This window comes from Vombatus ursinus, unplaced genomic scaffold (genome assembly GCF_900497805.2).
Source record: "Vombatus ursinus unplaced genomic scaffold, bare-nosed wombat genome assembly UNPS02009824.1, whole genome shotgun sequence".
Classification (NCBI taxonomy): Eukaryota; Metazoa; Chordata; class Mammalia; order Diprotodontia; family Vombatidae; genus Vombatus; species Vombatus ursinus.
The window spans coordinates 804977-829401 of record NW_020949602.1 but is presented as its reverse complement, the minus strand read 5'-3'; the positions used below and the strand labels follow the sequence as shown (position 1 = coordinate 829401).

Here is a 24425-nt window from a genome sequence, read left to right as displayed (position 1 = left end):
AGTGTACCTAACCAAGCCTGGAGTCTGCCAAAAGTGCTGCTGTTCTGGGAGGTGAGAACACCTCGATTCGGGCGTCCCAGGAAGCGACGAGTGGGTGCACGGTGACCTTTAAGCGGTCTATGGCCCACGGTCAAGCAGACTGAGACAAGAAACACAAGTAGTGCACGAGAAGGCGTCGAGAGAGTGATGCAGCTATAAAATGAAGGGTTTGGGGGGGCAGCTAGGTGGTGCAGTGGTTAGAGCACCGGCCCTGGATTCAGGAGGACCTGAGTTCAAATCCGGCCTCAGACCAAACACTTGACACTTATGAGCTGTGTGACCCTGGGCAAGTCACTTAACCCCAACTGCCTAAAAAAAAAAATCTCAAAAAAAAAAAAATGAAGGGTTGGCTCCAACCTGGGACCCTCCTGTATTCTATACATGTGACCAGAAAAGGAGGCAGGACCACCCCGGAGCAAGAATGTACAACAATGGGGGAAGTCCAAGTCCGGGAGAGCAGCCGCTAGAATCTCAACAGGCTGGAACAATGAGCCAAAGTGAATCAAAATGGAGACCCTCCATGAGAGTAAGGAAGGAGTGAAGAGCTGTGATTTTATCGGTGTAGGAAATGTCCTCTACCAATGCTAAGCAGCAGCTATGGCGCATCTTAAAGGCTTGGGGAATGTCCCTGGATGCTGAGAAGCTGTGACTTGTCCAGTCACACAGCCAGCATGTGTCAGAGGCAGAACTCGAACCCAGATCCTACTGACTCTGAGTCCAGCTCTTCATCCAAAGGGCCATGCTGAAATCGAAAAGGAATAAACGGAAATCTCTGCACTTGGACTCAAAATGTCAATTGCCTAAGTATAAGGCATGACTAGACAAGCGTTTGTATTACAAAGATGGGGAGGAGAGGGGAGAACCCATTAACTGGGGAGTGGCTGAACAAATTATGGTAATGAATATAATGGAATCCTACTGTGCCAGATGAAACGATGAAAGGGATAGTTTCAGAAAAACCTGGGAAGATCCATGTGCTGATGCAAGGGGAGGCGTGTTTAGTACAATTTATACCAAAACAACAACGCTGTGATAAACAAACAGCTGGGAGGCTCAGTGAATAGAGTGCTTGACCTGGACTTGGGAAGACCTGAGTTCAAATCCAGCCTCAGACACTTCCTAGCTGTGTGACCCTGGGCAAGACAATTCACCCTGTTTGCCTCAGTTTCCTCATCTGTAAAATGAGCTGGAAAAGGAAAGCCGGTCCAGTATCTCTGCCAAACAAACTCCAAACGGTATCACAAAGAGTTGGACACAACTGAAAATGACGGAACGACAAAATAAACAGCTCCGATTAACACAATGACCAAGCCTGGTGCCAGAGGACTGACGCAGCACGCTCTCTCTCCTTATGGAGAAGGGATGGACCCGGTATGTTTTAACATGTCTAATGCAGTCATTTGTTTTGCTTGACTTGGCATGTTGGTTACAAGGATTTTTGTTTTCTTCTTTTGCTTTGCTTTGTTTCAGAGGAGGAAAAAAATGTTACTAATTGACAAATAAGTATTATACTTTAAAAACAAAAAGATGGAGGGATTTTAGTGGGCTGAAAGCACCACAGGAGCCTGCTGCATGATGCCACAAAGTCCCAGTTGGCACCAAGAGAGGCACCGGGCAAGGCACAGAACAAGGGGGGCATCGCTTATTGTCGGCCCTGCTCCAGGGTAAGCTCCAGATGCCACATGATAGGAAGGCTGCGAAGGAGATGGAGTGTCGACCAGGATTCTGCAGGCCCTTGAGACCAGTCCGAGGAGCTGGACAAGAGCTCAGAAACCCGCTGGTCCAACTCATTCCCCCCTCCCCCCCAATCTCACTAATGAGGAAACTGAGGCTGAGTGACACGAACTGACTTGCCCAAAGTTCCGCAAGTAGTAAGAGTCAGAGGCAAGATTTGAACCTGGGTTCCGATCCCCAAGCCAGTTTTTCCCATTCTACTCCCCTTCCCCCCCAGATGGACAGAAGGAAGAAGGAATGTTTAGTCTGGAGGAGAGCAGACTTGGGGTCTTTCCCCCTAGCCCAGCAAAGCATGATCGCTTTCTACAAATATATGAAGGTTTTGGGGGCAGACAAAGGACTCCTAGGGATGATGGGTGAAAGCATCCCAAAGTGGGGCAGCTTGCCTGGGGTGGGGGAGACAGCTCTCTCCCCACCGGCCATCAGGAAGAAGCCCAGGCCCTAGCCTGGTACCCAAGGGCCTCTGAGCTGTGCAGCGGCTGCCAGGGTCCCCAGGATGTGTGCAGGGTAGTAACTTGGCAGAACCAGACTTGGGGTCCCAGTATTCCCCTTTCCTGGGCCTCAGGAGTCTGTAGCAAATTGACTGTACCTCTTAACTCTGAGGGCCAGAATGAAGAGGCTTCCAACAGCCTGGGGGCTGGGTCGGGGGCAGGGCACTCCATACTCTTTCAAAGCTTGGGCTCTGCTTCTGCTTGGGACCATGGATGGGGTCCAAGTTCTGGCGACATCTTCAAATAAAGTGACACTGTGAAGAGGAGGGAAGCAGGAAGGGCCCGGAGCCTGAGCAGCCTCCAAATCCTCATCGTTGCAGGCTGCGTCAGGGGTCCAAGCACCTCCCAGAGCACAGGCAAACACCGGCCTAGACACAACGGCCAGGCCCCACCGTCTTCTTCTGGAGGACGCAACCAGCAGACTGGGGCTCTGAGTGCTCCTGTTAAGCTGCCCGAGGCCCGGGGAGGAAGTAGTCGCCCGTGAGACTCTCCCGTCCTTCTTCTTATTACAGGAACAGGACTCAAAGGGAGAAATGATTGCGGACAATCTCTACAGAGAATCTCCCAGAAGGACGTGAAAGCTGACTGTGCACAGAGACAACAGGAAGGTCTGAAAGCCAGCCCAGTGCTACCCAGCTGTGTGACTCCAGGCCAGGCATTTCCCATCTCCTCAGTTTTCTCATCTGTAAAATGGGAATAGTAATCCTCACGGGTAACAGTGAAGAAAGTACTAAGCTATAGGTCCTGCTTAACCACCTCCAGCGGCTCCCTATTGCCTCCAGGATCAAACATAAAAGTCTCTGCCCTCCCAGCTGCAGTCTTCTGACACTTTCCTCCCTCAACACACTTCTGGATCCAGTGACGCGGGCTTCCTGAATGTTCCTCACAAGACTGTGCATCTCCAGCCGCCAGGCCTTTGCACTGGCTGTCCTGTGTGCCTGGAATGCTCTCCCTTCTTAGAGCCTTCCCTCTGTTTATTATTTCCAACCCACCCTGTGTTTATCTCATTCACATTTATTTCTGTGTACGTTGTCTCCCGGCTAGATTGGGAGCTCCTTAACAGCAATGACTGTTTTTGCCTTTCTTTGTATTACTGGCATGTGGGACAGTGCCTGGCACACAGCAAGAGCTTAGTAAATGCTTACTGACTTGATTTGTGAGCCCTAAAAAAAGTCAACTGTCATGACAAACCTGCCAAATTTCCATTGGGCAGAGTCACAAGAGGAAGCAGGAAGGGGCACTCATTCTCTGTCCTTGAACCTGAAAAGGGAGCATTGCTGTTCAGTCGTGTCCTCAGACTCTCGGTGGCTCCATCTGGGGCTTTCTTAGCAGAGACACCGGGGTGGTTTGCCATTTCCTTCTCCAGCTCATTTGACAGGTGAGGAAACTGAGGCAAACAGGGCAAAGCGATTTGCCCAGGGTCACACAGCTAGTAATTGTCTGAGGTCCTCCTGCCTCCAGGCCTGGCGCTCTGTGCACTCTGGTCCTTAATAAATGCTTATTCTCTTGCTCCCCAGTTTCTCCAAGGAGCATCATCATTCTTCCAGCCACTCTGCTGTGAAGCCTTGGAGTCGTCCTGTTTCCTCCTTCTCTTCACCCCCTTTTCTAGACCCAGTCACTAAATGTGGGGGGGTGGGGCATGGGGTGCTCAGGGAGGAGGAGCACCCCTGGGATGAGGGCTGCTCATCCACTTTCAGCCGCGCCTCTGAGAAGCCACAGCATGTGCAGCGGCCACACCCTGGTAAACGGGCTTGGCGGACGGCTAGACCAGGTAACCGACGGGCGAGGTGGTGATGTCCTCCTCAAGCAGGTGAAGACCTCCCCTGGCGGGAAGGGCGGATGACAGGCGGCTGAAGCAGGCGTTGGGGAGTGCTGAGAGCTTGGTCAGACACGGAAGACACCAAGGTCACCCGCTGCACCACGGGCCATCGCCAGTCATCCTGACTTTTGTCCTGCCTCTGGACTTTGATGACTCAGGAAGAGAAAGTGAGGCAGATGACATTGTGCAGCTCTGCCTCACTTAAATCTAATGCATGCAAAAATCGAGACGTCGCCCGTGATGTCGCTGATGTCACCTGTGATGCCATCAATATCACCTGCGACGTCACCGGTCCTCTTTGAAAACAGAGGACGCCACCACCCACTCACTAAATCCTGAGGATTCACCTTCTCCCTTCCGTCCTTTTCTTCCTCCCCCAACTGCCAGTCCAGGACTGGCTCGCCTCTCCCAAGGACAGCGATGGCCTCCCGAGGAACCACTTGGTGGAAAGCTCAGGAAGATAACATACCAGAGCAGCAGGATTGCTGCCATATTACGTAGATACAAACATGAGCTAACAACAGCGATCTTGGGCGGTGCCTTCAGGTTTACAGAGGAAAGTCCTGGGAGACGAGCAGCAGGGCGGGTATTACTATCCCGGTTTTACAAATGAGGAAACTGGCTATTTGAAGGGGTGGGCAGATTCGGGGGCGGGGTCTCTGTCCCCATTCATCCATCAAACATTTATTAACTACCTCCTCTGCGCAGAGAGCGCCGTCAGTCCTATGGGGCACCAAGAAGAAAACATGGCTGGCCCCCATCCTCAAAGAGCAAAAGAAGAGCATCAAAGCTCACGTCGGCCACCCTGTCCCTGTTCCTAGGCAGGAGTCTCCTCTCAACATCCCTGAAATCTTGAACGATGGAAATCCGGATTCCACTGTGGGTGGCTTGGCTTTTCCTAAAGCTTGGGGAGTGACTCCCCAATCTGTTGGCCAGAAGGAGTCGGCAATGAGGGAGGAGGGGCTGCATCCGGGCGTCATCTCTGTAAGGTTTTCAAAGAGCTGGATAGAATCTGCCTCTGAGTCTCCCCCAGACCCTTCAAGGCCAACATGACAGACAGGACTGCACCCATTTTACAGCTCAGACAGGCTGAGCGACTGGTCTGTGGCTGCAGAGCTAGTAAGTGTTAGAAGTGGGATGTGAACCTGAGACAACAGGAGGAAAGAAAGACCGGAACAGAAGAAAATGAGTTGTTGTGGAGAAGAGGACTGTCTTTGGAAACTAACCTGTAAACGGAGATGCACAACTCTGACTTTTCTTAGGTGGACGCTGCCTTCCCTTGATGGGAGGAGGGTGTCGTGGGGGAAGGAGTTAGCAAAGGATGGCTCAGAATGACAGAAGTGCAGGGAGCTCAGAGGCTCCTGGTCCACCCCCACACCAGCCCCAGCCCAGCCCCGACAGGACACACCAGAGAAGTGGTCATCCAGCCTTTGAGGAAGGGGGAGCTCACTCGCTATCTCCTGACGCAGCCCAGCCCACTGGTGGAAACTAACAGAAACCTGCCCCTCTGTAATTCTACCCTCGGCCATATGGACAGCAATACCAAAAACCTACCCTATAACCAAGAGGCCTTCTGATTGGCCAAGACTGGATCTGGGATTGTGGACTAGGAAAATGAGTTCCACGCAGTGTCCCCAAAGAAGCTCACCCACTTGGCTTGGAGATGTTTCTGTTTTCATTGGGGAGCCACATAAAAGAAGGCAGTTGGGCCTAGGGAGACTCCTCACGGGCCAAGCTTGGGCTAGGGACGCGTCGAATCCCCTTCCATGGACAGTTTATTTCTGGATGTGTCCATACCCTCTTGTAAGCCCATCTCTGCGGTCTGGAGCGGGTGGAGGAGAGGTGAGGTAGGCAAAGCATGCTGAAGCCAGAACCAGCAGCAGGAAAGGTAGTTAGGGATGAGGAGACAGATTTCTGAACCTGGGACCCAGAATGTTCCCAGGAAAGGTAAGGAAAGGTGGAAGCCCAGGGAGCAGAGCCCAAGACGCCCTGGTTAGGACCAAAGGAGGATGGAGGTACCAGCAAGGCCTAAAGTCTCTGGCTGGATCTTGCCTATGAGCTGTCCAGCCCTCTCTGGGTCAAAGGTCTCACTGTTCTGCACCAGGCCGTGCTCACATGTCCACTTCATGGAGCAAGCCTAGGAATCTGCTCTTTCCTAGAGCCCGCAGGGTGGCTAGGCAGGGAGCTGGGAGGTGGGGGAGGGTGCTTGCTATGAATACCTGCAGGCGATTAGCCCACCAATGTCTCCAGCCCCATAACTGTGCTAACAGAACCCAGGAACCCCCTGAGAATTCAGCCGCAAGCCAACCTCAGCATGGCCCAGGGAAGGTCTGAGCCAAGGTCAAGGCCTTGCCCAGGCGGGCAGCTTTCCAACTGCCCTGAGTCCCAGCTGCACACTGGGGCCTCCTCCGTTTCTTTGAACTGAATTCCCAGACCATCAGACACACCCACATCCATTCAAAATTACATTCCAGAACTAACCCAAATGATTTTAGGAAATGATCTCAGCCAGTCAACAGGAGGCCCTGCTCCTCTCTGAGACCTGACCCTTTCGATCAATATGGCTCTGGGCACCCCGACATGAATCCCGGGGGCACCCCCATCTCCCGGGCCAGGCCAGCCCCTGCCTTCACCTATGGAGGCTGACTGCCCCCTGGTGGCCACGATCCGGGACAGCGGCAGAGGCCAACCTCCCTCCGGCCCACCTTCAAGCCAAGGTCCTGGCTGTTTTCAGAACCCACGTTTCTCAGCTCTGGTTTCTACTAAAGAGCAGTGATTCCTTAACCTCTGTGCAGGGCCCACGTGGGGTGGGCAGCCGCAGCACGTTGGCTGGACGTTCTCAAACAAGAGGGCCAGAAAAGGCTGAGAAATTTCAATTGATCCTTATGTCAATCGATTAGGTATCAAAATAACAATAAACAGATATCCCTAAGTACCTTACTGTGAGCCAGGCCCTAGGGGTAGAAGGTCAAAAATTAAACATCCCAGCTGGGAGGTGCTGGCAGCATCTTAAGACATGGAGCCTGGAGGGCCATTAGGGACTATCTAGTTTAGTCTCACCCCCACCTCCTTTTACAGCAGGGGGAAATCAAGGCCCAGAGAAATGGGTGCGTCCAAGGTCACAAGCAAGCTAATGGCACTCAGAACTCCTGGCTTCCAATCTGGATGCTCTTTCCAACACGCCATGCCAACTCAACACAACCCTTCCCAAGCCCCTCCTACACACGAGGCATAATGGAGCTGCTGGGATACACAGCTGAGGGTGAGTCATCAGGGTCAGAGGGCAGTCGAAAGAAGCCCAGCGTCCGGACCACCTCTGTTTTGGTCAGGAGGAAACTGACCTCTCAGCTTCGGTGGGGAGTGAGCGCCACATTTTGGGGAAGATGAGGGTGGTCAAGGAGGTAAAGAAGCTCAAGACGGTGGCCCACCAGGACTGGGTGAAAGAGAAAAGGGGGAAGGGAAGAGGATGGGAGCTGTGCTCAAGGGGAGAGGAATAGATTTGCCCTGACTGGCCCCAAGGGCACATCATCAAAGTGGGCAAAAGTTGCAGAATCAGATTTAGGCTTGAGAGAAAGGAAAATTTCCTAACAATTAGAACTAAGCCAAAGTAGGATGGGTTCTAGGTAGCATACACTTGAGTCCAACAGCCTCATTCTACAGACAAGAAAACTGGGGCACACAGTCAGTGACCTGCCCAGGGTCACACGGCCAAGAAGCACCTGAAGCAGGATCTGAGCTCACATCCTCCTGCCTTTCCCCTGCACCACACTGGCTCCACGCCGCCCCAAGTCTCCTAGGAAAGGCTGGAGGGCCCCTGCTGGGCTGGGGGGGGCAGGGGAGAGGGTCCTTGCTCAGTCTGACTGGACCAGCTGTGAAGGAGCAGGTGGTTCATTTCCCAATCAAAGAGTCCTCCTAATGCCCCAAGGAAGAAGGCGGGCAGGTGGTATTATCAGGAAACTGAGTCTCAGAAAGGTGGTGTGGCTGCCCTACGATCCTCCAGAGAGGTCGTGGAGGCTGAGGACTGAGAAAAGGCCGTCAGATCTGGCCATTAAGAGATCCCAATAACTAGAGAACAGTCTGTGGTAAGTGATGGGTTCAGAAGCCAGCCTGCAAGGAGCTCAGGAAGGAAGAAGTGGAGACGATTCTTCTGAGGCCTCTAGCGTGAGTGCCCAGCAGGCTCCCTGCTCACGGCCTCGAGGCTCTGCCCCTCTGCCTAGGCCAGCTCACAGAGGCCCTGAACGCTCCCCATGGAAGCCGCCATGCTTAATGAGGGCTCCCTGGGCGTCTTCTCCATGCTCCCCAGTCACCCCCCTCCCATCCAGGGGACCAGTTCAGTTGTCCCTGGCCCTCTTTCCTCCTTCATCCCACCACCTCCAATGGTTCTCTGCCAAGCCCTAACCCAGGTTACTCCCACCATCCATTGCCCTTGCTCTAATTCACACTCTGCTCCAATGAAACTGGAGAAAAAATTATCTCAGGCAGGCAAGGCAATCCTAACTCACCAGAAACATGGCAGCCACGCACTGAGCCCTCCCTCCCATCCCTCATTTATTCAGATACCTTCCTGACCGTCTCCTCCTTCACATCTGTCTCACACAAAAGGGGGGTCCTTTCTCCTGGCCAAGGCCAACCCCTCCACGTGCACAGGGGATCCCATTCCAGCCCATTTTCTCCAGCAGATCAACCCCCTCTATCATCCTCATTGCCCCACTTATCTTCAATCTCTGTCCTGGATCTCACCGGCTCCCACGGATTTGATGATCTATACTGATGACTTTCAAATCTACTTACCCAGACCTAATCTCTGCTGACCTAGCATCTCCTGGACACCTCAAACTGGCTGTCCCCTAGACATTTTAAACTCAACATTCCCAAAACTGAACTCATTAACTTTCCCCCTAAACCCTCCCCTCTTCCAAACTCCCCCATTCTGTCCAAGGCACCACCCTCCCAGGGCCTCAGGCTCACAACCTAGGCATCATCCCAGACCCCTTCCGGTCTCACCCCTCAGCAGCTAAGCCGTTGCCAAGGCCTTTGCAGCATTTTTCCAGTGAGCCCCCTTCTCCGCTCTGGCACTGCCACCCCCTGGGGCCCTCAGGCCTGGACCCCTACAATAACCTTTGCGGGGATCTCTGGGCCTCAGCTCCACCACTCCAGGCCACCCGCTACTGAGCTGTCAAATCCAATCTCCTTCAAACAAGGGGATGACCATTTCACACACAACCCCTCCCCGCTCAATCAACTCCAGCGACTCCCTATCATCTCCAGGAGCAAAGACAAAATACTCTCTTTGGCTTTTAATGCCGTTTACAACCCAGTCCCCTCCTGCCTCTCCAGCCTTCCTGCACCTTACTCCCCCTCCCCCTTTCCAGTGACCCGGCCTCCTGTGTTCCGTACACATGACCGTCCATCTCCAGACTCCAGGCATTTTCTCTGGCTGTGCCCCATGCTAGGAATGCCCTCCCTCCTCATCTTGGCTTCCCTGGCTTCCTTCAAGTCCCAGCTAATTTCCAAATCCTACAAAAAGCCTTTCCCCATCCCCCTTAATGTTCATGCCTCCCCTCAGCAGGCTGTCCCATCTATCCTGTAAATATCTGGATTGTACAATTATTTACGTGTTGTCTCCTCATCAGACGGTGAGCAGGGACCGTATTTTTACCTCTCTTTGTATCCACAGCATTTAGCACAGTACCCGGCACATAGCAGGCATTTAATAAATGTTTGTTGACTGACTGACTGATGTTTCTCTATGTCTTCAAATCAAAGAATCAATAAACGTGGCCGTCGAGTGCAAGCCCTTGTGTTTGGCTGCTGGGCCTCAGGACCCCAAACCCAGCGCTTCCCCGTGACAGCCTGGCTCTCTCTGGGCCTCCCTGTTTATCCAGATCCTCCCCCCTCCTCCAGAGGCCCCCTGCTTCTCTACTTCTTCTGTGAAGCCTTCCCAAGTCCTGAACCTCTTTGGGCCTCAGTTTCCTGCTCCGGAAAATGAGGGTTTGGACCCAATGACCTCTAAAGTTTATTCAGGAAGGAAGGATAGGTTTATCAAGCACCCACTATATGCCAGGCACCACGCTAAGTACCTGACAAATATTATTTCACTTCACTCTCACAACAGCCTTTAGAAAGCAGGTGCTATTACTTTCATCCTCATTTTACAGTTGAGGAAATGGAGGCAAACAGAAGTTAAGTGACTTGCCCAGGGTCACATAGCTAGTAAGTGCCTGAGGCCAGATTTGAACTGGGGCCTTCCTGCTCTATCTACTGTACTACCCAGCTGCCCCTAAACTCTACAACTGCATGGCCCCAAGAAAGGCATGACCCAAACCCCATTCTCAAGGAGTTTATATGCTAGTGGGATAACAGGCGCTCCAATGGGAGGGAGGCATGAAAGGAGAGGTGTGGGAGGAAGGAAGGTCTCTTTCCTGCCTCAAGCTTCTGGAACGAGAAGGTCCCTGGGCTAGGCATGTTCGCAGGTGCTGCTGGGCAAATGAGGAGGCCACTCTGGGCTTGGGGAAAGGGAACCCAAGGCCCTGTGACAGCCAGAGAAAGCTGCCTCATTTGGCTAGAATGTAAATGACAGGGAAGTTTAACAGGAGGTTGGAACAGGGGATGGGAATGTGATTGGGGGGGCCTTGAATGCAGGATCAATAGGTTTTATTCAACTGATGGCTTTGCAGACAGGGGTGTGAGCGGAGGCTGCACCAAAGCTCTACCCGTGTGCTGACCCTCCCTTTCACATCAGTGACATTCTGGATACCATACAGAAAGAACAGAGGCAGTTTTGTTCCCCGGCTTACCATCTAAATGGCTTCCGTATTACAGCAAATGGGTCAGTTCACAAATGCAGCTAGCGACCCCCTCGTATCTTCACATCAAACGCTGGGAGGCCTCACAAAGAGCCGCCCAGCAGGCAAAGGCACCTACCTATCTTGGTTGACCTTAGCACGTCTTTCGAGGGTAGTTTCTTCTTTAACTCCTGTAAGGCTTCCATTAAATTTTCTTGGGGTTGCCCTGGAAGCTCCAACACTCCTTTCCATCTTTTGATGTCTTCGACAACCACCACTCTCTGGGAAAGAGAAAAGTCATTTGGCAAACGGAGCGTTCTCATTAGAAAGAAGTCTGCCTTCGCCTGCACTAGTGGAGCTCTTACTGACGGTAACCCGAAGTGCGGCATGTGGGATGGCTCCGAATGACGGGTAACGGCTTTAGAGCAGACCCTGGGCAGACCAGGAAGAGGGTGGATCTACAGCCACGGGCACTGAGCAGCGAGCTCCAGGGAGGCGGGGGAGCAGAGGGAGAGCTAAAGCAAGCCGACTCAGATTCGACGTGAGTCTGTCTTCGGAGGCCCCACGTCTACGGGGACCTTGAGGAAGGAGGGCTGGGCAGCCCCAAAGAGCCATCTATGGCCGTGACAAAAGCTAAGGGTGCCCAGTGAGACCAAAGCGTGGCCCATCTCGAGGTCAGAGCGGAGATCTCAGAGCAGCACTCGAGAAGGCGGCAGACAGCCCGGAGCAGGCCTATCAGGATCCAAGGGGCTCGAAGTCTGCCCCCAGAACAGATGTTAACCCCTTCCTTGAAAAGTATCAATGGGGAATTTACGTACATAAAGATAATGCGGAATGATGATTTCTAGAAAAGGGGGAGAGGACAAAAAGAGGGTCAAGTCTGCATCGGACCATCAGGCCCTGCTGTGGAAGATGCCAGAAACACCCAGGCTGACAAAACCAGTTAGGGAAACATGGTTCTTTCATAAGTCAAAGTGGAAGAGGCTGTTTCCTCTAGGTGTACTGAGGAGGTGGAAAGAATCAAAGCCTGGCTTGGTGACTTTACAGAATACACCCATACCCTAGACCTGAAGAAGGCAGAATTGTGACCCCAGAGGAGGCTGAGCATAAAATACTTCCCTCGGGGACCAGCAGATGCACCATTTCAGCCGAAGGGCTAAGATTCAGGCTATACTTGGGTCATAGAGTCTCCAAGGAAGACTCACAGACTGTCAGGGCTGGGAAGGGACCTTAGAGACACTCCCGGTTTGACAGCAGCTGGCAGGCGTCCCGTCCAGGCATCTCTGCGCCTCCCCTTCTCAGGCCTACAGCAAGGCCTCTCCACTGCGGTCCCAGCTCTCCCCACGTGGAAGAGTAACGAAAGCCAAGACAGCAGCTCCACCGGCATTCCCTCTGGGAAAACAGGAAAAGTGCCCTCCTCGCTCTCATTCTCGGAGAACAATTTCCTCGACGGAAAATCTCAGAGCAGACAGTGAGATAGGAAAGCCTCACTCAGGGGTGCTGCAGGCTGAAAGCTTCCCTCCCTCTCCATAACTCAGCTTCTTCTGCCTGCACTGGCACAGTTACAGTGGGAAAGAGCAACGCGCCCGTCCAGATGCGCCCATCAGTGGGAGGCGGATGCCGGCTGTCTATGGGCCTCAGGACTGGATCTAACTTGGACTGATGGCTAGGAAGACTCTGGCAAGTTTGCTTGTTGACACACGGGCTGACACATGGGAGAAACGGAGGCCTAATGGGAAAAGCACTGCCCTGGGAGTGTGTTTTCATCACTGCAATCGCAGGTAATCCAGGTATCGTCGTCTCCATTTCAGGAACAGAAGCCCAAGGCCCAGGGACTGCCTGGGCGGGCAGAGCTTCCCCATCCAGTAAATGGGAGGGCAGAGCTTGAGTCCCAGGCTTCAAACTCTCAACACCAGTGCGCCTTCACTTGGACACACCTGGGGCCTCGCTCAGGTTCCTCGTCTGCAGGATGAGCAGGGTGCACTCCAGAGGAACAAGTCACATTTCATACACAGCCTTGAGGTTTCCAGGATTCACAAAATCATAGACTTTCTAGGTTGGAGGCCAACCCAGTGACCCCAAGGACCCCGCTACAACAGGCTCAAGCAGTGACCCAGCCTCCTTACCCACCTCGACACCCCGTTCTGCCCCCAGGCTGAAGAAGAACAAGGCTACGCCTTTTATGTACTCTGAAGACAGCTGTCAAGGACTCGTGATCAGATCCTTACTGCCACTGATACTGAAAACAGCTGGTCAATCCCCTCCCAATGGCTCCACTCTGCCTGGCATTTTCCAAACCAAAATCCCTCTCCTCGGCCACAGTTGTGTCTTCTTTATTAAAATGTAAGCTCCCTGAGGGCAGGGACAGCCTGGCTGTTTTATCCATGTACCCAGCATTAAACAGTGCTTGACTCTTGACAAGTGAGTCATGGTTACTTTTTCATTCATTCACTCACAACCACAGGACGCACATTTCTGCAGCACTTTGAGGCTGGCAGAATACTTTACGCACACAATCTCAGATTGGCCTCTGAGGCTTTGGGCACATATGTCTCATCTCCCCAAAGCTGTAAGGGCGTCCCTGGCACACAATCTCCGCACATCCAACGCAGCCCCAGGCCAGTTCGATCCATTCTCGCATCGGCCCATGCCAGACAGTGGGATCCTAGAGGGTCCCATCTAATTACTGAGCTCACTCAGAAGAAGCAAAGGTTGCAGAGACTCAGTATGTCCCACCGGGTCACCCCAGCCATGGCATTTCAGGGCTCAGAGTCCTCACAGATCAAGTCCAACGCTCTTGATTTGGAGAAAATAAAATAAGCCCAGAAAGGTCTGGGGACTTGCCCAAAGTAACGCAGCAAGTCTGGAGCAGAGCCTGAGCCAGCACCCACCCAAACCCCACAACCTTCTTCCATCCCGGGGTCATCAGATTTAGAGCCAGCAGGGCCTGTGGGGATCATCCCGGCCAGCCCATCACTTCACTGACGAGGAAAAGGAGGCTCCGAGGCAGCTGCTGCCAGACCCAGGCCTGCACGGTTTAGGGCAAGAGGGGACCGCAGAGATCAATTCCTTCATTTTACCAGACAAGGATCAGATTCTCTTAAGTCTCAACCCAGCACAGAGACAGTCCTGGGGACTCTGACGGCTGGGCCGGGCCCCTCTTCCTGGGCCCAGCCTCGGGGCACTGTCACAGGGGACAGAAAATGAACACCCTGCCTGACGAAAGCGATGGTTTGTACTGGGCAGAGAAGGGAATGGGACCTTTCTGACCGCGGCCCTTCAGTCTTACTGTCCTCAGTGAGGCAAGAATGGACCCTGGGCACAGAGACCAGGAAGAGCCAGCCAGCACCGTGGGCATAGGAGACACCCGGCCAGTGAACAGGATGGGGGAGGGGACGAGCTGTCAAACTAAGAGTGGATAGACATTAGCTACGAAAGGAAGTCATTCAATGCTTTGGCTCTTCTGTCCAATACAAATCTAAGCAGAAAGGCAGCCCCTGCCCTCAAGGGGCTTACATTCTCGTGGGTGAGACCACAAATACATGGGAGCTGAAACAGAATGGGGCGTAGGAAGAGACGGAGGCACATGGCATTGGGGTATGGTAAACAGACTTTTAGGTTACATGAGATCACGTCTATAAAACACTTTACAAACCCTGATGAGATACAGAAACGCTAGCGATGACACTTACCACCCTTGCCAAGGGGAAAGACCCACAACTGAACCGAGTCCAGTGGACGAGCTTCGCTAGAAAACCCGCCAGCCAGTGACAGCCCCAAGGCCCCAAGAAGTGCCCCCTCCCCACCCAGGAGGCCGTGCTGAGGACAAAATGAGCTGAGAGAAAATGGGGCCTAGCAGCCAATGGACCGGATCCTCCTGAGAGCTTCTCCCAATCACAGAACTCACCTGCCTGTATTTTCATTGTGCTCTGTGCCCTAACCACCACCGTGGAAGTGCCACAGCCAGAGCACAGACCCAGGGGCTGCCTGGAAGGGAAGGGAGAAGAGAACCTCAGGGTACAGCCTCCAGCCCGAGGGCACAGCGCACAGCAGGTCTACTGTAGGAAGAACTACCCCTTGGGGGGCAGCGGTCTTGGAGCCACGGACATTCCCAATGCTCTTGGATCCAAGATCCTGGGTCTGAGGCAAAGCATTGAGTCTGGGGGACTCAATGTGCCTGGCACACACCGCCTCGGGGTGCCTCACTGCTTCAGCGACGCTGGCTCGCCTGACCGGCAGCTGTCGGGGATAGAAATCCCCTTCTCTCCAGGGGTGCTTCCCCATAGATGGCCATGGGTGTGCCGCTGCTCGTGGGTGAAGCAGCCAAGGAGTACCAGCTGGTCATCACTTGGTGTTGGTGCTGAGGAAGAAGGTGGGCCCCTTCTCTGCAGCCTAGAATTTGTGCTGCCTGGCAGAGTCACCAAGCCCCTTTGGTCAATGCTTCATGACAGCTGAGGAGGGCCTCGGCTATGATGGAGACCCAGGAACCCACGCTGGCCCAGGCTTCTCTCCAGTGTGTCGATACTTCAGTATGATGCGGACGAGGCCCCATGGATGATGTCCCTTTTCCCAAATGACTCCGGGGCATCCTCTCCCAGGAACCCTCTCGCTACAGAGGATCCAGCTGGCCCGGCAGCTGTCCTGCGGGCGTTTCTCCAGTACATGGGCACCAGGGTAGCAGGCGGGGCTGGGCAGCTCTTCTTGGGCCCCCTTGGAAGTTCCTAGACCACAACACTTCCTTTTCCAAATGCCCACTTCCTAAACAACATCCTTTTCCACCCTTCTTACATCAACAAAGACTAGAAAAGTTATGGTCTATATTGCCTGCCACTCATCTCCCCCTTGTCATCTACAACTTTCATTCTTCAGAAAATGGGGTGTCCTAAGAATCAAAACCTCCCAGGATCAGCAGGAGAAGCTGTTGCTAAAAATGGCTTTTGCCCTGGGGAAGAGTCTTTGAGCATGAAGCGTGCTGAAAAGCTTTCCTGGCACACCACCACCCTCTCTGCCACCTCTTCAACTTGGGGCCCAACATTTGGACTGATTTGCTCACACAATGCCCTCTTCTTCCAGGGCTTGCATTGGCCCAGCCACCAGGCACTTTTCACCTAGGCAGGAGTTTGTTTTGGGGTTTTTTTCAGTATGGTACAGGTCCTGCTCTCATTTTAGCACTCAGGAATCTCGCCGGGGAGGCCCTGTCACATTTAGGGGTACAAAGCATCCGCACACAGGAGCCCCCATGGGCTGCTAAAGGGACTCTTTGTCCCCATCTGCATTCTGCGTCTGATGCTCTTCTGGTTTTATCCAAAATCACTCCTCTCCTGCACTCAGCAATGTCAGCCCAAACGGCCTTCTCTGTTCCTCCCACCTCCCATCTCTGTGCCTCGGGCCCAACGAGGGATCACTTCATTGATTGTCTAGCAGCGGCTGGCACTTGATAAATGTGGATGCACTGACCACTTTCCTCCCCCACTGTGGGGGAGCATCGATGAGATCAGAGACACAGCGCAACCTTGGCTGTGCACGTCTGCTCTCTCCTCTTGGTGGATGAGTCCGTGACATTTTCTGTGGCCTCATGCCAGCCCTGGAAGTCTAACCCGCCTTCTGCTAGCCAGGCCTCCTGTCTAACAGGGTAAGGGTGGAATAGCCTGGGGACGCACCAAAAGGCCTATGAGATGGCTTGCTGGTCTCAGGTACTGATCCTCTAAAACTGCATATGAGAAATAATTCTGAGAGCTGCCTTCTCATGGTGTCTGTCAGGTGTCTGACATAGATTCTGCATGGAATATGCAAAACCACTCAGTGTATGCTGTCCGTGTATGCTGCCTCGCTCAGGGAAGACACAGGCTCCCGAAAGGTGCGGACGGCAGGAATAAAGGACGACAGAGGCGTCCCTCGCGCAGGAAGGTCTGCAAAGGGCTTTCCGACCTTACACCTTGTCTGATCCCCAGAAGACAGATACTACAGCCAGTATCAGGCTTACAGATAGGGAAACAGAGGCTCACAGGGCACAGCCAGTGCCACAAGCAGGCCCAGAAGCCTGATTTCTCCTAACTCTGAATTCCGCATTCTTTCTGACTCCATGGCCGGTTCCCATTCCGCCAGGCCATCCTGCCTCTTGTTATCAGAGTACATCAGCACAGACAACACGCTACCTGTAGGACAGTGAGCTGGGCCTGGGGGGGTGACAAGATATATCTGGTCACATTTCTCATTATTTACGTTTTCCTCTTCCCCCACAGAATGGAGACAAGCTGTGGATTTCAAGTGATGGGCCCATGAGATCTAGAGTGTGAAGATCTAGGAGTGCGTCATCCTCGCCTCTGACGATCTCAGATAGCGGAGGGATTTGCTTAAGGTCACATGACACAGGCGCTGGTCTGTGCCAGAGCTGGGGTTCCGACTCAGCTGCTCCCCACATGGATGTAATGTTCCTTTCCCAGGGAAGCTTCCAGCCCTGGCTCCAATACTGCCTCCCTTACCAGGGGTGCCCATGGTAACTCTGAATCAAGAAAAAAGGAAGAAAAATCCTTGCCCGACCTGCTTGACAGGACCTGAAAGACTTTCCCTGTGGCCTGTACCACTACTTCAATTCAACAGCAAACACTTACCGAGTACTGACCACGGGTCAGGCATGGTGTTGGGGCTTTGAAGACACAGAAGAAAGCATCCTGCCCTCAAGGAGCTTACATCTCCCGGGGGCTACAACACAACACGTCCTCAGCTAAGTAACACAAAGAACCCACAAAGCCAATGTGAGGTCACTGCGGGGGAGGGAGCACAGGGGCCCAGGCAGGAAAGACCTCCTGAAGAGGGGCTGGCCCCTGAGTTTACAGAGAAGGGCACTGTCATCATGCCAGTCCTTCTGGAGCACAGAGGACAGCAAGGGGACAATTCTAAAAAGGCACCCCAAGGCTGGTGGGAGCCAAACGTCCAAGGGCTGTATTACCAGCCTGAGAACTGTGCATTCTATCTGTTCTATCCGCTGCGGATTGTGAAGGACGGGCGTCCTGTGTTTAGAACTAGAAACGTGGCAGCCTGGAGAGGGGAGAGACTAGCAGAAGGACTCATTAGAGGCTGCCACAATAGTTCAGACAGGAGGTGACGAGAAGGGAGGGAGGCCAGGGAGGCCACAGAATGACTGGACCCAGGAGCTGAGGAAAGGGGAAGCCAAGGAGAACGCTGAGGTGGCCCAGCCAGCTGACTCTGAAAGGGGGAGCCTTCAGTTGGGAAGAAGAGAATGAGCTCCATTTGAGCCCTGTTGTGCTGGGCCACTCAGATGAAGACACGCAGCAGTGCCAGAGCTCAGGAGAGAGAGGAGGGCCGCGGCGGCTGGCTCCCGATCACAAAGTCCTCCCCCGGCCAGGTGCAAGAAACCCTAGGCGAGGGCTCCCCGACCTTTGCCCCCTCCTACCTCTCACCTTCAGAGACTCAATTGTGGCCTGCTTGTAAACCTTTTCTCCAGAACCTTTCTTCTGAGGGCTGCTGTGAGGCAGAGGTCTTCGAATGACGAACTTATCCATCTCACAAGAGCTCTGGCTCTCCAGCACAGCCGGTCAAGAAGGGGGCTGTCCTCTAAAACCTACGGAACAGTAACAGTGCGGCAGCCGGTGAGAGACGGTTCACTCGAGGGCACTGATAGAGCGGTACATGTACGATAAAGACCTCCAGATGCGTCGCGGCTAAGCTCAGTCATTCCCCCCCCCGCCCCCCCCACACACTGTTTTAAGGTTGAATTAACTCCAGCTTTCTTCACACTCGTGCAGGGGCCCCAGCTCTGACACTTCCCGGCTGGGTGACTATGGACAAACTACAAACAGGCCACTTTGCCCCCTAAGCCTCGGCCCCCTCATCTGTGAGACAGAGGTAGTTCATGCACTCCCGGCTCTCAGGAGAACACGGGGAGAAGAGAGGCATCGTGACCCCTTTCGACAGACGAGGAAGCCCAATGACAAAGAAGCAAAGATGTCCCCAGAGGACAGGGTCCGGAAGAAGCAGCACCCGGATCTCCAGCTATATGGCCAGTGCTCTTCCGTCCTATCAGAGGCTCAAACAAGGCACCGGGCACCCCTCCAAACATGAGCTCTGAGTCCTTTAGATTTAGGAAAGCGTAATCCCTCACTTACCCCACCAAGGAGGCACAGGTGCCATATTCCTATTACATAAAGGAAAGAAGAAAACAAACATTTACTAAGTGCCTACTACGTGCCAGCAGCTGTGCTCAGTGCTTTAACTCATTCAATCCTCACAATAACCCGGGAGGTAGGTGCTATTATTATCCCCATTTTACAGTTGAGAAAACTGAGGCAAATAGAAGTTAAGTGACTTGCCCAAGGTCATTCAGCCACTAAGTGTCAAAAGTCACATTTGAACTCAGGTCTGTCCTGACTCCAGGCTCAGTATGTGGCATACGGGAGCTGCCTCTAGGGAGGTTTACAAAGTCAGACCTACCCTAAGCCAAGCCATCCAATCCAGTGCACACTTTCCAAGGAATGAAGTTTTCAAAGGTGGAACAAAGGGTTCTTCCTTAAACCTCATCAACATGACCTGGATGGCATGACAGTCCATGCCTCCACCAAGCAGAACATTAATCACACCAATAAGAATGTTCATCCCTTCTGGACGGTAGATGTCTGTCTTTCAGCTCCTCCTGATAACTGCCCCTCACTTACGTGATGTATGTGATACGTCACACTGTACTGGGTGTGATGAGGAGAGAAATAATATGCCCATTTTACAGATGCAGGCACAGAGGTTTAACTGACTTCCCTAAGCTCATACAGCTACTAAATGGATTCAAACCCATGTGTCTTCTGCTCTGTTTCCACTACCAGATCACAAAGGACATTGGACAACAATCCCATCCCCACTAGGACAAGTCATAGTGGACACAGCACTGGGCTTGGAATCAGGAAGACTGGAGTTCAAATCCTGCCACAAATACTTCTTAGCTATGCTTTGAGTCTTTTTTTTTTAAGTTTTTTTTTAAATTAATTTATTTTGAATTATCAACAATCACTTCCATAAGCTTTTGAGTTTTAAATTTTTCTCCCCCTCCCTCCCTACCTCCCGCCCCAAGACGGCTCACAATCTGATATAGGCTACACATATACATTCCTATTAAATATATTTTCACATTAGGGATGTTGTAAGTAAGAATTAGAACCATAGGGGGAACCACCAGAAAGAGGAAACAAAACAAAACAGAAGAAAAAAATAGCAAATAGTATGCTTTGATCTGCATTCAAACTCCATAGTTCTTTCTTTGGATGTGGATAGCATTTTCCATCATAAGACCTGTGGAGATGTCTTAGATCCTTGTATTGCTGACAAGGGCTAAGTTTATCAATATTAGTCATCACACAACGTGGCTGTTACTGTGTACAACGTTCTCCTGGTTCTGCTCACTTCACTCAGTATCAGACCATACAAGTCTTTCCAGGTTTTTTTGAAGTCTGCCTGCTCATCATTTCTTACAGCAGAATAGTATTCCATCACATTCACATACCACAACTTGCTCAGCCATTTCCCAATTGATGGGCATTCCTCAATTTCCAATTCTTTGCCACTACAAAAAGAGCTGCTATAAATATTTTTGTACGTGTGGGTCCTTTTCCCTTTTGTATAATCTCTTTGGGATACAGCCCTAGAAGCGCTACTGCTGGGTCAAAGGGTTGCTGTGGGTCTTTTTACTGGCTGTCCCTCAGGCTTAGAATTCTCTCCCTCTTCATCTGTTTCCTGATCCCCTTGGCTTCCTTCAAATCTAAACTAAAATCCTAAAATCCCAAAATCCCACCTTCTGCAACAGATCTTCTTCATGACCATTTCACAGTACACAGAGCAACGGGCTGGAGTCTTAAAAACCCAAGTTCAAATCTAGCCTTTGACACTTACTAGCTATGTGGTTACACCCAAGTGGGCAAGTCATTTAATGTGTCTGCCTTGATTTCCTAATCTGTAAAAGAGGGATGATAACAGCATTCACCCCAAAGGGTTATTAGATCACACGGTATCATATTTGTAAAGCATCTTGCAAACTTTAAAGCACTATATATAAATGCTGGCTATGATAATTTACCCTGAAAATATCTTGTTTGCACATGGTTGGTGACACAAGAGCTATTAAACTGGGAGCTTCTTGAGGGTAGGACCATGTTTTTGCCTCTTTTTGTATTCTCAGACCTTAGTGCAATGCCTGGTACATAGTAAGCATTCAATAAATGCTTGGTAATTAGTTGTCACTTTTGAGGAAGTCACTTCTAGGCATGGTCACCACTGAGCCTCAGTTCCCACATCTGTAAAATGAGGATAACGTTCATTCCTTCCAGATGGCAGATGTCTGTCTTTCAGCTTCTCCTGACAACCACCCCCACACTTATTCATTAAATCTTCACTGTACCGGTTGTAGTGAGTAGAGAAATAATATGCCCATTTTACAGATGCAGGCACAGAGGTTTAACTGACTTCTCTAAGCTCACAGGGCTTACTACCTCTCAGGGTCCTTGTGAGGCTCAAACTACATATTTGAGTTTTTGTTTGTTTGTTTGTTTTTATGGAAGAGTTCCTGAAATTTATTTCAAAGACAGACAGTAAGAAAAAAAATGAGAATTTTTCTATCTCTGTTTACCACAAAACTAGAAAGAACATATGCAAGTCAGTGCTCTAACTCTCCTTCCAAGTCATGTCATTGCTGTCCCAAGAAAGAAGCCAGGGAATCATGTGGCCTCTGGCGTTTCATCCTATAGGCCTCCATTTCCTCTTCTGCAGACTCCTGGCCCTCAAACATGCCAGCAGGGCCTTTTCCTCTCATGAAGCTGCATGGTCTCCTTGACTGGAGGAGGCGGGCCTCTGCAGCACTTCATGCCTTTTTCAGTTTTTTGTGTATTTTCTTTTCTTCACCCTCACTGTCTGAACTACTCTTCCTGTGTTTCTTCTTTTTCTTCTTCCCCTCTTTCTGTTTCTCTTGGTGAAGCTCCATCAGAGTTTCTGGTCTGCTCATTTGCTCTTCTCCCACAGCATCATCAGGCATATATTCATCTGCATTAGCAATTTCCTTCCCAGTTTCTCCAGTACAGTAGGAAAACTTGACAAAGGAGTGATAGCACTTGTACCCCCATGCACCTTCTTTCCAAGAGGAAGCCCAGATATGTGTCTGATTGTTGATCTCGACATCCTCCTCATACCTAGGGCAGGCAATAGCTCAGTCTTGTCCTTGGATGATTGTTCCACGTCCTGAATATTTTAGTCTTCTCTTTGAGCTAATAGTAACTGGGGGAGGGGGGTGGACATCCTGGTGTTCTTGACCTCCCTACTTCTCTAGGATGCTTTCTTTCTCTTCTTTGAAATCTTTTTTCAGACCCTTTGTCCTAAGCCTCCCAGGCAAACAACTATTTGTGCCATTGAATCTTTATCTCCAATGTATCAAAGGAAAACATTCCCCGAATAACTAACTTCATCAGGATTCTTCCCCCATTGGCATAGAGTCTCTCTCATTGCTCGTTTTTGGATCACAGAAATGTCTTCAAGAATCCTGGGACTCCAGACTGTAATTCATCTTTTAGAGTCAAAATTCTGTCCAGGCATATCAGTGTCATCCATATACTTATCTTCACCCTCATCTTTACTGTTAGGGTCTCTTTCCCCCTGAGAATTTGGTTCTTCTTCTCCCCACTGGTGTTTTAGGGAATTCACTTGTTCCAATAATTTTCCGGAGATTAATTCTTTTTGTAGCTTCTGAGCTTGAGTGTATGCTTTAGCCAGATCAACTTTGGCATAGTCTTCCACAATCTTCATATGTTGTTTGGAGTATAAGCCATTCCACTGGCCCCTTTCACCATCCCAGTCAACCATAAGTTGAGGGTGGATGTGCTCCTCTGGCGCTATGTTTGTTCCTGGGAATTCGGCACCAACAGGCCGAGGTCTCCCAAAGAAGTCCCTTTTCTGGTGGATCAGAGCTCCACGATTTTCACACGCTCCTTTGCATTCATTCCTGGTCACGATACTCTCCAAATGAACCGCCCTCTTTCTCTTCCTCAGGCTGGGGTCTGTGATGCTCTAGTGCGGATCTTTTTGACAGATCCAGGACCGCGGCACAGAGATGTAGGAGGCACACGAGGACTGGCATCTTCTCCTGCCTTATCTACTTCGGCTGGAGCACTCCCCAGCTTTCTCTGTTCTTCCTCCTTCTTTCTCCGACGCACTTTTATCCTTTTCTTCGGCTCTTCTAAACTCACGTCACTTGATCACCCAGGGTGGGGGACACTGTTTATTACCTCAGCTTTGGCTGCTGACACGACCCCCCGTGCTTCCTGGGAGGAAGACCGGGAGAAGCCCCCGGACCAGGATCCGGACACGCTTCTCCAAACTAGACAATATTTGTAAGCTGCTTTGCAAACCTTAAAGCGCTAACTGAGGGTTTGTTATTGTTAGAGGGGCTGCCAAGCACCACTCCCAACCCCCAACTGGGACCCTAGCAACGGGCAGCCAATTACCCCGGGGCAATCTCTAGTAACGGGCAGCCAATCACGCTAACGACGAGTAGCCAATCACCTGTGGAAGCGAAGGGACCTTAGCAACGGGCGACCAATCACCTGTGGAAGTCAAAGGTTCTACGCAATGGCCAGCCAATCACCCACAGCGCTGAAAGCCCCCGAACCACCGACCCTCCTCACGCCCGCCTTCCCCCTTCCCAGGAGCGTCCAGTCCCTCAAGGCCTCCTGCCCTCCCCCTCCCCCTCCCTGGGGAACGTCGGGGCCGCCCCGAGGGCCTGTCCTAGCTCATGCCGACCCACCAGGGAAACGGTTCTGGAGCGCGGGCCCGCCAAAGCCTTCGAGAGTCCTCGCTCCCCCCGGACGGCGCCGGCGCCAACTCCGGAAGCAAAATGGTCGCGCTTCCTGCCGGGCCCTGTAGTTCCGTCCGGGACGGAAGCCCCGCCTTTTCCCCGCCGCCCGGGGCGGGGCGGACTCCATTGCCCAGCATGCCCCTGCAGGCGCCCTCGGCTGGTGGATCTTGCGAGCCTGGCGCGCTTGGGAAGTTCGTTAGGAAGGAGGAGGCGGAGGCCGCGGTTACTGGGAGGTCCCGCAGGGCGGGGTGGAGGCGGGGCTTCGGAGGCGGAAGCGGCCGCGGCACCGGAAGGAGGCGGGGAGGAGGAGGAGGAGGAGGAAGAGGAAGAAAAACAGCCACTTTCGAAGGAGGAGGAGGAGGAGGAGGCGGCGGCCGCGGCGACCGAAGGGACGAGACAAGATGGCGGCGCTGGGGGCGCCCTGGGTCTGGACCCGGGCCCCGCGGCTCCCGGGGCCACCGTTTGTGCTGCTGCTGGCCGCGGCGCTGGGCCTGCCCCGGGCCGCGGGGGCCGCCTCGGCCGAGGCCTTCGACTCCGTGCTGGGCGACACGGCGTCCTGCCACCGAGCCTGCCAGCTGACCTACCCCCTGCACACCTACCCCAAGGTAGGCCCGACCCGCGGGGGTCCCCTTCTCCCCCTCCCCTTGGGGTCTCCCTTCGCCTGCTTCCTCAGTCTGCGGGGTCCCCCTGCCCCCGCTTCCCCTCCCCTCGGGGTC

The 24425-nt window shown here is 52.4% G+C and overlaps 2 protein-coding genes and 1 pseudogene across 2 annotated transcripts in view; 1 reads left to right on the top strand and 2 right to left on the bottom strand.

Moving 5' to 3' along the window:
* Nucleotides 1–23741, bottom strand: part of TCEANC2 (transcription elongation factor A N-terminal and central domain containing 2) — a 34833-nt gene extending 11092 nt beyond the window's left edge. The window contains exons 1-3 of the mRNA XM_027852851.1: nucleotides 23659–23741; nucleotides 18290–18450; nucleotides 11008–11149 (exon numbers count right to left, since the gene is read on the bottom strand). Of these exons, the coding sequence (XP_027708652.1) occupies nucleotides 11008–11149; nucleotides 18290–18391 (244 nt within the window). The 5' untranslated portion in view covers nucleotides 18392–18450; nucleotides 23659–23741. The remainder of the gene's footprint in view (nucleotides 1–11007; nucleotides 11150–18289; nucleotides 18451–23658) is intronic.
* Nucleotides 21471–23846, bottom strand: LOC114036283 (annotated as a pseudogene).
* A 165-nt stretch (nucleotides 23847–24011) lies between these two features.
* Nucleotides 24012–24425, top strand: part of TMEM59 (transmembrane protein 59) — a 28357-nt gene continuing 27943 nt past the window's right edge. Inside the window, exon 1 of the mRNA XM_027852744.1 lies at nucleotides 24012–24314. Coding sequence (XP_027708545.1) covers nucleotides 24111–24314 — 204 coding nt within the window. The 5' untranslated portion in view covers nucleotides 24012–24110. The remainder of the gene's footprint in view (nucleotides 24315–24425) is intronic.